The 12,501-nt window shown below is 38.4% G+C and overlaps 1 protein-coding gene across 1 annotated transcript in view; it reads right to left on the bottom strand.

The window, feature by feature from the left end:
* The window catches only part of CDCP1 (CUB domain containing protein 1), a 74,004-nt gene that overhangs the window by 20,324 nt on the left and 41,179 nt on the right, over positions 1–12,501 (bottom strand). The window contains exons 4-5 of the mRNA XM_051961080.1: positions 10,714–11,082; positions 121–342 (exon numbers count right to left, since the gene is read on the bottom strand). Of these exons, the coding sequence (XP_051817040.1) occupies positions 121–342; positions 10,714–11,082 (591 nt within the window). The remainder of the gene's footprint in view (positions 1–120; positions 343–10,713; positions 11,083–12,501) is intronic.

Here is a 12,501-nt window from a genome sequence, read left to right as displayed (position 1 = left end):
AAGGGAGTGTGGGGGGAGGCAGAGTAGGAAAAATTGTGGAGGAATAAAACCCAAGAGCCTAGAGTCTACAGGGGTAAGGAATGAACCAGAGAATGCCAAGAATGAGAAAATAAGTCCTACTGATTGTTTTTTCTGCAATGATCCACAGGCGGGTCAAATCATCACAAAGGAAAGAAATCTTGTATTTGTTGCCAGATGTCAGGGTCAGGTTGGAGCTGCATCTTGTAGGCCCCTCGCAGATTAAACAGGCGGGAACAAAGCGCCGGCTTGTCTTGAGAGGTCTTGGCTCGATGCTCAGAGACATGGCTCTTTCGTCACTCAGGTTAACTGTGTAGACCTTGTCTGAAAAAAAAAAAAAAAGAGATGGAAAAAAAATCATTCATAGCCCCTAAAGGAAATGATAAGGCTGACTGCAGGGGACAGTGGAGAATGAGCTGGATCTGAAGGTGGGAAGAAATGAGCTTGAATTCTGCTGTAGATGTCAACCAACTGTGTGATCTGAACAGGTACTTCATTTCTCTAAGACTTACTTCCACATCTATAAAATGGGAGTTTATTCTCAAGGGTTTTGTGGCATCAAATGATCCTTTATCCTATGTGAGCCTAGAGATGGCATCCTCCAGTGGAGTTGGAGCTAGGAAGACTGAATTCAAATCCTACCTCAGCTATTTGTGCTACCCCACGCAACCCACTTCTTTGCTCTTGTGTAAAATTAGATTGTATATTTGATTGTAAGATTCATTAGATTGTAAGTTTCTTGAAGGCAGGAACTGTCTTATGCCTTTTTTGTATTTTCAGTGCTTAGCACAGTGTCTGGCACATAGTAGGTACTTAATAAATATCTATTGAATTGAAAATGAAAATTTGATTAAAATGAGGAAACTGAGCTAGATTTCCTCTAAAGTCTTTTATGGTTCTAAAAATATGATCCTTTAAGTGGCAGGGCTGGATTTTGGACCTAGTCTTGTAGGCCTAAAATCACTTTATGGCACACTGCAGAGGGTTAAAAGATTTTGAAATTTAAAAAAATATATTTTTAAATTTATGGAATAAAACAAGCATTTTCATGACATAATACAATAAAAAGATGATTGTGCATGAAATTGCAAATCTACTATGCATATTCCTTTCAAATATACAACAAATTTATCATGTAAATTTCTTACTTTCCCTTTTTTTGCCCCTTCCCTTCTCCCCTGCCGTTCTAGAGATGACTACCAATAGACACAAAGGAGTGTGTGTGTGTGTGTGTGTAAAATTATTCTATACATCTTCTGTTTGTCAGGTCTTTTTCTGAATGCTGATAACATCTTTCTTCATATTTTCTTTTATAGCTAACTTGGGTATTTATAATAGGCAAAATTACTTATTCACATAAAGTCATTCTTAAAACAACATTGCTGTCACTGTATACTATATACTGTATATTCTTGATTCTGTTCATTTCACTCTTCATTACTTCATTCAAGTTTTCCCATGTTTTTCTAAAATCATTGAGCTCATCATTTCTTATAGCATAGCGGTTTCCCATCACAATTATATATCACAACTTGTTCAGCCATTCCCCAATTGATGGGCATCCCTGCAATTTCTAATTCTTTGCCACTGTTCTTTTAAAAATTTAGGACTGACTGTGTGGCCTTGAAGTGACCTGGATTTTGAAACCTATCTGTGTGTGGGCAAATCAATTGAACTCTCTGGGACTCAGTTTCCCTATCTGTAAAAAAGAGGGGAAGATGGTCCTCTTCCTCTTTAAATCTTGTATTTCTATTGATATCAAGCACATTTAAGATAGAGACATTAAGGACTGGGGACAACAGGCCTTGACTATACTTTTCTCTTTGCACAGATTTCAATTATAAACAATTCTTATAATCAGAGAAAATTTAATTCTAAAAGTTGTGATTTACAGCGTATGAAGAAAATCTAGAAAACTTCCAAAACTCAGCATTATTAAAAGTACACTGAAAAGTAGTATTAGATTGTCATCTATTAGAGATGTACATCCACCCATGTAAGCTCCTTAAGGGCAGGAACTGACTTTTGTCTTTGTATTCTTAATGCTTAGCACAGTGCCTGGCACATAGTAGAATCTTTAATAAATATTTACTGAATTAAATTAATATAAAAGTTGTACTTTTGCTGTTTGCAATAGAAAAGAAAGTTTGAGGGCAAAGAAATAAGAAGGTTCCCCCCCAAAAAAAAGTCACCCTCCCATACTCCATCACATAACTATTTTGTACAAGTTTAGCCTGAAATTCTCAGCTGATAACTAGGGTAGAGAAAAGTGCTAGGAGAAAAACTGCCAAAAGTAGGGCTAGAAATTGAAGGTGACACAAGGCTGTCTAAGACATGTCGAGATACAGTCCATCTGTTTAGTTACTTACTTGCATTAGCATTCCAAAAGGTATTAATCAGGGGAAAATGCCTTCTGATTTTTATTTCCAGTCAGCCATTAGCTGAGTAAAAAATATCCCTTTTAAAATATCAGGTTATATCATCAGTACCTTCCAATTACATCAAGACTTAAGAGATGGAAACCTGGCAATAGCTATGTAGCAGATTGGAACTAAAATCTAATGATGGGAGGGGAGAGTATTTCTCCCTCACCTCATTCAGCTTTCCAATAGAATTGCATCTGTGCTTTTGCAGACTCTATGACTGCACAACGATTGAAAAATCTACTGGCCACCGGTTTGTTTCAAGGTGGTGCACAAGTACACATCAGTTATAGGATTCATTTTATACTTGTCTTAATCAAACATGTCAAGCCAATGATATCATATATAAGATAGGCTTATTAATCTAGGAATTATTCCTTTTGCATCATGGACCTCTTTAGTAGTCTAGTGAAACCTAGAGATTCTTTCTCAGAATAATGTTTTTAAATGTACAAAATAAAATGCATTGGATTGAAAAGGAAATAAGGTATATTAAAAATAAAATGGTTTTCTTTTCTTATACTTTGGTGACTAAGTTCATGGATTCCAATTTCAGAGCTCTAGATTTAATCTTAGGTTGACTTTTAAAAGTAATAATAATAATGTACTTTCCTTGGACAGATTCCCATACTGGCAATATCTGAAAGTTCTATACTTTTAAAATAAAGATAAATCATTTATTAAGTGCCAAGAACTCTGCTAAATTAAATAAAACATTTGTGAAATCCCCTAAATATTTCGTATAGATTCTGGTCAATATGAAAATTCCCTCTTAAAAGAATGTAGTATTCCCTTCCCCCCCCCCCCATTTTTTGGTTTTATTACATAAATGACCTTAGGGGTTTCATAGGAGTCATACAGAACATATTCAAAGCTACTAGCTACCCTAAAGCAAATTTATTGGGGCTGACAGAGTTCCAGCTCCACAGTGTAGAAATTTTCAAACACTCCTAGCCAAGTATGAATTCTTTTAAGTGTGTGACATGGGAGTATAAGAAAGAAAGCCATTTTCTCTCTGTCTAACCCATAGCTGCCCTACTTTGTTTGGATAATAACTTTTCTGTGACTTAGAATTTCTTCTCTTATGGTATACAGAAATATAATGAAACCAGACTCTTCTGTGGCAAACTTATATTGGAAACTCACTGCTAGCTATTGTATTTTGTACATGATGATGCTACATAATCTACCCACGGGTCTAGTCACTTAACTTTTATCCTCTGTAGATCTTTGTGTAAATGATCTATAGATATATTGAGAGTATCCTTAGTGAAAATAATCAGAAAGCAAGAGGTGGGCTTTCACATGTGATTTATCACCACAGATTGCATTTTTGAAGTCACATGATTGGCAAAAGTTCAGAGAATGCACAGTCTCCCTATGTTTATTGTTTGGTTATTATTGGCTATTTGACTCCACTTCCTTATTTGTAAAGTGAAGAGATGGACTAGAGGACCCCTGAGAATCCTCCTGGGATAGGTAGTCCTGTGCCTAGGTAGAGCACAGCACAATTTTAGGTGGTACCATGGTGCACAGAGCACTGGGCTTAGTACCAGGTTGGCATGAGTTCAAAACCAGTCTCAAAACTTACTAGCTGGTGATCCTGGACAAGTCATTTAACTTACATTCACCTGTAAAATGGGGATAGTGATGATAGTACCTACTTTTCAAGGTTATTGTGAGAATTAAATAATATAATAAATTATTATCATGAATAATGCTAATTAATACAATATGACTAAAAAGTCATAATTTATATTAAAATTATGGAACAACAATAAAGAATAATTAAATACAAGGTCGTGATGTATACTCTCCTCTCCCTTAGATCACAGATTTAGGATTGAAGGGAATCATAGCAACCATCTAATCCAATCCCCTCATTTTACAGAGAAAACTCTCCCAAAGACACGTAGCTGGTGTTTGTCTGAGACAGGGTTACTGCCCATGTCTTCCTGACTCAGAACGCAGGATGCTATCTACTATAACATGTTGTCTCCACAATGTATCTCATGCAAATGTTAAGGTGACAGAAGATGATTATTCCATAGCCTGAATGTTAATGTTGAGCAGGAAATAGAAAGATGAATGCTCACTAAAGAGTTCTGCTATCCTCACAAAGCATGTCCTACCCAAGGATTTCTACAGAAGGGAAGGCACCCCAAATGCTTGCTTTTCTGGATGATGATATGTTGATTGCATCAAGCTCTGGGCATATTAGGCCCTAGGCATGAGGTACATAGTCACTGAAAAGACTGTCCAAAAAACTCCAAAGGAAAAACAAAACAGTTGAAAAATGTCTTTTGCCGAGACATGACAGACAGTTGGAAAGCCAGTCTGTTGAATATATCTGAACAAGAGAGTACCAATGGGCCTACCAATGGAGGTTGGCCCTTGAACAGAACAGTTGAACACAAAGGAGAAACTGTGTTAGACTATATTTACTAAACTAAATTTGCTTCTGATGTTCCAATATACTTTCTTATACTCCCTTTCTTGCAAATTCCCCAATGTGGTACTGTAGAAATGGTGTTGAACCTTCCAGCTGAACATAGTCATGGGACCCAAGTCTAAATCCTGGTTCTGTCTGGATTCTTCCTGAATGATCTTGGGTGAGTCACTTAATAATCTCTCTGGGCTTCAGTTCCTACATCTATAAGATAATCAATGGTCTCCCCTAAGAATTTTTTAAAAATAGTATTTTATTTCCCATGTTAAAACATTTTTCATGTTAAAATGACACATTATATGTTTTTACACATTAAATTTGTTACATGTTAATTACATGTTAAAAACAATTTTTTAACTTTTAAAAAAAGTTTTGAGTTTCAAATTCTATTCCCTCCCTGAAAAGATAAGCAACCTGATATGGGTTACACATGCACAATCATGTGAAACATTCATATTGTACAAGAAGACTTGAACAAAAAAGGAAAGTGAAAAATAATGTTTCAATCTGTATTCAGACAATATCAGTTTTTTCCTCTGGATGCAAATATCACATTTCATCATAAGTCCTCTGGGATTGTCTTGGATCATTGTATTAATGAGAATAACTAAATACCATTGCTAGCTCTGTATCCCTCAAAGATTTTTTTTTTTTTTAAAGGAGAGGGACCTATTTGTACAAAGATTTTATAGCAGGTCTTTTTGTGGTGCTTAAGATTTGGAAAGTGAGAGCATGTACACCAACTGGGGGATGGATGAACAAGCTGTGGCATAAGATTGTGATGGAATATTACTGTGCTTTAATGACAAGCAGGATGATTTCAGAAAAATGTGGAAAGATTTACATGAACTGATGGAAAGCATGAGAAGAACCAGGAAGACAATGAAAATATAATATTCATATAACAATTTACAATGTATAATATTACTTTGCAAATATGATCTCATTTTATTCTCCCAATGACTTGGAGGGGGGAGGTACAATTATCATAACTACTTTCCAAATGATGAAATTGAGGCAGAAAGAGGTTTAACTTGATTTGCCTGTAGTCATCTAGTATGTGGACTGAGGTGGGATTTGAACAAGTCTTTGAAAAGGTCTTTTTGACTTCAGGTCCAGTAACCTATCCACGTGCTACCTGGCTTTCAATTTCTGTGTGGCTAAAGTTCCAGGTGACTCAAAGAGCAATGGAGAGACATATGATGAGTATATAAAACACATCTAAGGATGGCTCATATGCCAAAGGTAGAACAAGGGAGGTTTTTGAGGAAATATGTGATCAGAAAAGGAGATGAGGAGTGGAGGATGAGAAAAAAGATAAATTGCTTGAGTACTGCGCGAGTGCCCGAGCCTTTCAGCACCTTGGTTAGATCCTCTGGGTATGAGGTCATGGAAGAACAAGGATAGAAGCAGAGAAGGTTAGCAGGGCACAGATGGGCAGTGATGTTCACTGAGAGGATGTTCACTGTGTCAGCTGATGGGATACAGTGATGCTCAATGTGTCAGCAACATGAAGGATCTACAGTAGAATTAAAATAGCTTCTGTAGAAGTTGATAGTCTCCACCTGGAGTCAGGAAGACTTCCTCACTATGTGATCCTTGGTAAGGCACTTAAATCCTCTCAGCTTTAGTGACATCTGTAAAATAACAACTTTTGTTGCAGAGCTCAAATGAGAAAAATATATGTAAAGGGCCAACCTTCTGTAATATAAATAAAGCCCACAAAATGATTATTATTAAAAAGTCATATGATGAGATATCAAGCAGACACAGTTTACTCTAAGGAAGAGGCAAAGGAGGGCTGCCCTATTATTTCAGTAATATGAAAACTCCCTCTACCAATACAGATCAGTAACTCATCCATAACTCAAAGTCTTAGGTTGCCTGGGACACTGAGAGATTAAATGATTTGCTCGGGGTCACAGAGATCCTTTGGATCAGAGGCAGGGTTTGAAACTAGTCTTCCAGTCTCCATCTCCAGTTCTCTCTACTCTCAGTATAAGCATAGTGTCTCAGTGGAGCGTGTCTTAGAATACTCTTTTTCTAAATAATAAAATATTAAGACATAGAATATAAAAACCCAAGCCACCTCTGAGCTCTCCCAGATAATTGCATTACATAATAAGGTGAAACCCTCTAAATAGTTCTGAAATTGCAGGGAACTAGGTTGTGTGGAGCTCGATGCTTCTAAGAGGCAATGAGAGGCACAAACCCCAGCCCTGACAACAGTGATTGTTTTGCGACTGCCTCAGAGTCACCCAGATGTGAAACTAGGCTACGAGGCTGCTTTCAGGAGAGCAGAGTGCACTCTGGGGCATTTAACAACAGCATGATTTACTTTGAAAAGTGGGGATGACAAGCATGAAATGGAGCCCTTAACATTACCCAAGCACATTTTGGACAGCTTCAGGCACACTACATTCACCTACAGGTTTCACAGCTGACCTACTCCCTAATTTCCAAGCACCTCAGGCAGATCACACATTGCTCATTCTAAAACCCAGAGCGGGAGTTTCTCAATAGTGCTCAGGCTAATTTGGGTCAGAACTAGGAAACCTAGAGGGAATTGTGGGGATTAGGGCAGCAAGTGGTTAATTGTGAGAACTGACTGAATCATACTGACTCCAGTTTGAGACTCAATTCTGGAGCTAGTTCAACTCCCTTTCTATTCAGTTCTGGGTCAAATCCAAATTCTGTTTTGTGAGTTTATTCAATTGTAGGGATTGGGGCGGACAACAATTTTATTGTATTGTTTGAACTTAGCCCTGCATGGCTGGAAAGCTGGTACACTTCTACCTATTGTTTGTGTTAATTAAGGACCCAGGTTATACTGACCAGAAATGCAGTCAGATCCAAGATTGATGCAAAGAACTTTCTCACAATTGTACATCTCAAGCAATCCACAAGTTTTATCTAAAAATTGGTCCCATACTGATCAATCAGTTAGTGTTTCCATATTTCTTAGAGGAGGGGGATCCCTATTTTTCTGGTTTCAGGGAATTGTATGTGATTACTCTCGCTTTCCCAATTTGGAAAGTCCCAAATCTTTCCTCCAACTACAAATAGGATTACCTAATGTTTAAAATGTTTTGCTTTAATTAATTGGCCTTATTTGATTAGTTGTTTTTAATTTATTAAAATCTGTCTCCTCCTGCATCCAGGGTCCAGTGCCAAAGCTGAGGAAGGCAACTGGTATCAATTTGTTAGGCAATTGGCATGCATTGCTTAATAAACCGATATGTTTAAAACCTTGGACCTTTGTTTCCTCAGTCATTTCATCTTTCACCTGCCCCAAACTGGAGATAGGTTTTTTATAATAATAATAATAATTATTATTATTATTATTAGTGAGGCAAGTAGGGTTAAGTGATTTACTAGGATCACACAGTTAGGAAGTGGTAAGTGTCTAAGACTGGATTTGAACTCAGGTCCTCTTGCTCTAAGGCTAGTGTTCTATCCACTTTACTATCTAGCTGCCCCTGTCTCAAGGTTCTTAACCTCAGTTCTATGAACTTAAAAAAATGGTAGCTGCATTTTAGTACGGGCAGCTAGGTGGCTGTAAACAAATGTCAAGCTTGGCCTTAGGAAGGCTTCAATTCAAATCTTGCTTCAGCCACTTACCAACTGTGTGATTATGAGCAAGTCACTTAACTCTGTTTGCCTCAGTTTCCCCTTCTGTAAAATGAGCTGGAGAAGGAAATGGCAAAACACTCTTCTTTCTCTGCCAAGAAAACCCCAAATGGGGTCACAAAGAGTCAGACATGACTGAAAAAAACTAAACACAAATATAATATGATTGCTTTCTTTTGTAATCCTTTGTATATTATATATTTTTAAATATTTGTCTATCAGCTTTACCAGCCATTGCCAAAGGATCCATGATACAAAAAAGTTAAGATGCTCTAGTTTCACCCTCAGAGTCATAGAATAAAAACTATCTCATTCCCTTTGCTGGGGGAAGAAAAGAAGTGAACAAGCATTTATTCATCACCTACTGTATGCCAGGCATGCTGCTAAGTGAAGGACAAATATCTCATTTGACATTCACAACAATTCTGTGAGGTAGATGCTTCTGTCCCCATTTTACAACTGCGAAAACTGAGGCAAACAGATTAAATGATAAGCCTAGGGTCATCCAACCAGTCTAAGCCTGGATTTATACTCAGATCTCCCTGATTCCAGGTCCAGGACTCCATACCTTGCTACGAAGGCAATTCTTTATTCATTTAACTGTCCTTTATTTGGGTCAAAACGAAACCTACATTTGATGTTAGCTACAGCAAAGAAGCTGTACAGCTCAGCAGACTGAGAAGCAGCATTGGAGGCAGGAAGATCTGAGTTCAAATTTGACACATACATACTGTGGGACCCTGGGAAAGCAAGCCAACCTTTCAGTACTCCCAGGCTTCTCTCTTAAGATTCTTAAGTGCAGAAGCAGTGCCTACTTAACATTAGTGGAGAGAGTTCTTTACCCTGAGAATTCTTGGTCCAGACCAAGAAAAAGACAAATATCCTATTTAGCAATCCATTTTGGATCCATCTTGGACATAAAGCATAGGTTTAAAGATTTTGGAGGGTGTAAAGAAACTTGGAAGACCTTTTCAGGAGAATTTCAGCTTAATGATGATAAATCAAAAATCTAAACTCACGTCCTCCCCCAAACCTTTTCACATCTGTTTTCCATTTAGCATTTTGCTTACAGAACTGTCAACACAAAATAGAAAAAAGATCGTGTGAAAATCTGTATGTGACCATCTGAAAAATCCAAGCTTGAGAGGAATACTTAGAACACTATTACTGGTATCAATTCAGATCAAGAGACCAGAGAAGCTGAGGTTCCATTTCTTAAGACATCTGTCAAAAAATACACAATTTCCCCCATCAATCTCTTAAAATTTGAAGACTCATCAAATTCTTAAAGCCCAAAGTGTTGAACAAATACATCTCCCTTGGGATCCAAGGATCCACAGAAATTATATTTCCTGGTTGACCCTCTCCATGCATATAGCCATGTGTTTTTTACATTCCCATTGGATATGTGCCTGGACATCTTGCAAAAAAAAAAAAAAAGTCCCCTCATTATCCCATCTGTGTATTTTAAAATTTTGTCTCTTGCCTCTAAGGAAATATACTATAAGTAAAATAAATAGTCTCATCATTCTTCACTGATCCAGCATCCAGGACAAATCATTCTATACCCTGAGCAAATGGTTATTTACAAGGCCTCTCAACATAACTGAACCCTCAGACACTCACTTTCTCAGTGCTGTGACTTGCTTCTTGAATTGATTTAGCACCTTCCATCTCACTGTGTGCACCCTGGGCATAAAGGGCTGACCCAATTCCCCTCCCAGCACCAAAGAAACTAAATCTCCAAGCTAATCTTCCCAGAACTTTGAACTTGGAGGTGATTAGAATTGGAAGAGCCCCTAAAAATCATCTTTCTGATCCCCTTATTTCAGAAAGGAGGAAGATCACGGTGAATTCAGAATCACTCAAAGCAGTTTCCATTACTCAATCCTGAGGTTCTCCCTCCAGTGCCAATTAGGTTACTTATGTTGTTGCAGCAAAACAGCAGCAGAAATAGTATTTCAGCAAGAGACTGTGCATTGTCTAGCAACCTACTTCCTGAAACCCTTGAAGGGTCCAGAGAGTTGAGAAAGAGGAAAACAAATCCATGATTCTGCACCATTTCTGTCTTATTGTACACAAGATAAGCCAGGAAAAGGAAGCTTTCAACTGCTCTTCATACTCATCACCCTGAGTTGAGCAACAGATTTAGGGAAAGAGGAGAAAGAAATAGAGGAACTGAGTTTGACTTACTGCCTTCACTCTGAGGGTACTGAACCAAAACTTGAAAGAGCAGTCGGAGAGCCCCAGGGTTTTGGAAATCCTGATCACAGCCTTGCAAGGACAGATTGAAATTTCCAGCCATGTTCCCGGGCTGCTTATCTCCAAGTTGAAACACCTCTGGATTAGTGAGTGATCCTGGGATGAAGTACTCGACCCTTTCCTCCTTTCTCTCACAGTTGGAAAGGGTATAGTTGAGGAAAGAGACGCTGGCTCGGAGGTGAGGGGGGATGACAAATTGCCATGACATGAGCTCGTCTTCCGGGAATCCATCAGGGTAGTTGGCAGACATCAGGGTGGCTGACCCCTCTCCTTCAAACACAGATTCAATGATGCAGAGTCCTATGGGGAATATGAAGAAAGAGAAGTGAATCAGGAGGCTGTGAGAGCATACTACCCCATACCTATTATTCATGGTTGTAGTGGGCTGAAACTCTTGAGTTTATGCACTGAGATCCAGACAACTGAGTACTTAAGGCTAATTACCAAATGGACAATACTCTATAAGCATATACTTGGAAAATGGCCCTTCCCACTATCCTGTGCTGGCTCGATAATTGGTGTATACAGAGAATTGTAAGAAGGACTAGGGGTGGAATAAGACTAGCCAGGGTCACTTTGGTGGTAGACGAGGAAGAAGGAGGTCGTGGAGATTCTGTGTCCATTCAATTCAATCCTCTAAAGAACAAGAATAAAGACTAAGGACTTTTGCTTATCCTGACTCCAGTTGATTCTAAGGTATCCAGGGTGCTAATGTGGTCATCACATTTGGTGCCCAATGTGGGACCAAGGACCCTAATTTCACTGAAGAAGTCTCCAGTGACCAGGAAACAGGGTGAGTACTTTAATAGACAAATAGGGAACTTACTTTGTTAAGGGCTAAATTAGTAATCTTTTCTAGCTGAAATGGGACAGATACTGGGAAAAGATTCTTCCTTAGCCCCAGCCCCACCCCCACCCTGAGGGGGCCCTATAGAAAGCATGTTTAAGCTGATCAAGGGACAAGGCTTAATTGTAACTTGGTTGCAGATCACTAGACTGTTGGACATATTTGAATGCATGTCCCCTTGGTTCTTAAAGGAAGAAGAAATAGGGTTAGATAATTGGAAGCTGGTAGGAGAGCAACTATGTGAATATTACAATGATAAAGGTCTTGGTTCAATTTCCAAGGCAACATTCTATATATACAATATAATACAACTGGCCTTAAAGAATCCTGCAAGTTATAGAAAAAGAAAAGAATTTCAGAACAGCCAGATGAGGAAGTGTGAGGAAAACCAGGAGGACAAAGAACAGATTAAAAGCAGTATCACCAATATCACCAGAGGATATGGGGAGTTAAGTGAAGACGAAGGGTGTGGTGATTCTTGAACTTTAGGCAGCTCAATCATGCCTAAACCAGAACTGCTTCTTGACACGCCCTCATCAACTTCACCTTTGGAGATGGAGGGGGGAGGAGGAGTAGTGGGAGAGACAGTTTAACTCTTGATATAGAAATTCTCAAAGCCCTGAAAAAGGCTTGCACTCTTTATGGGGCTATATCAGCTTATGTTAAGATGTTATTGCAGAATTTGGCTTATGAAGTCTTAACCCCCAATGACTGGAAATCTATGCAGAGACATGCTTAGAACCTGGACAAAACTTGTTGTGGCTTTCTGAATATAGTGAGCTCTGTAGGAAACAAGTCCAACAAAACAGTCATAGTGGAGTTAATCCTCCAATCACCTGTGATCAACTAACAGGTTTAGGTTCTTATGCAAA

This window comes from Antechinus flavipes, chromosome 5 (assembly GCF_016432865.1).
Source record: "Antechinus flavipes isolate AdamAnt ecotype Samford, QLD, Australia chromosome 5, AdamAnt_v2, whole genome shotgun sequence".
Classification (NCBI taxonomy): Eukaryota; Metazoa; Chordata; class Mammalia; order Dasyuromorphia; family Dasyuridae; genus Antechinus; species Antechinus flavipes.
Note: the sequence above shows the minus strand (reverse complement) of the source record. Positions and strands in the feature narration are given on the sequence as shown.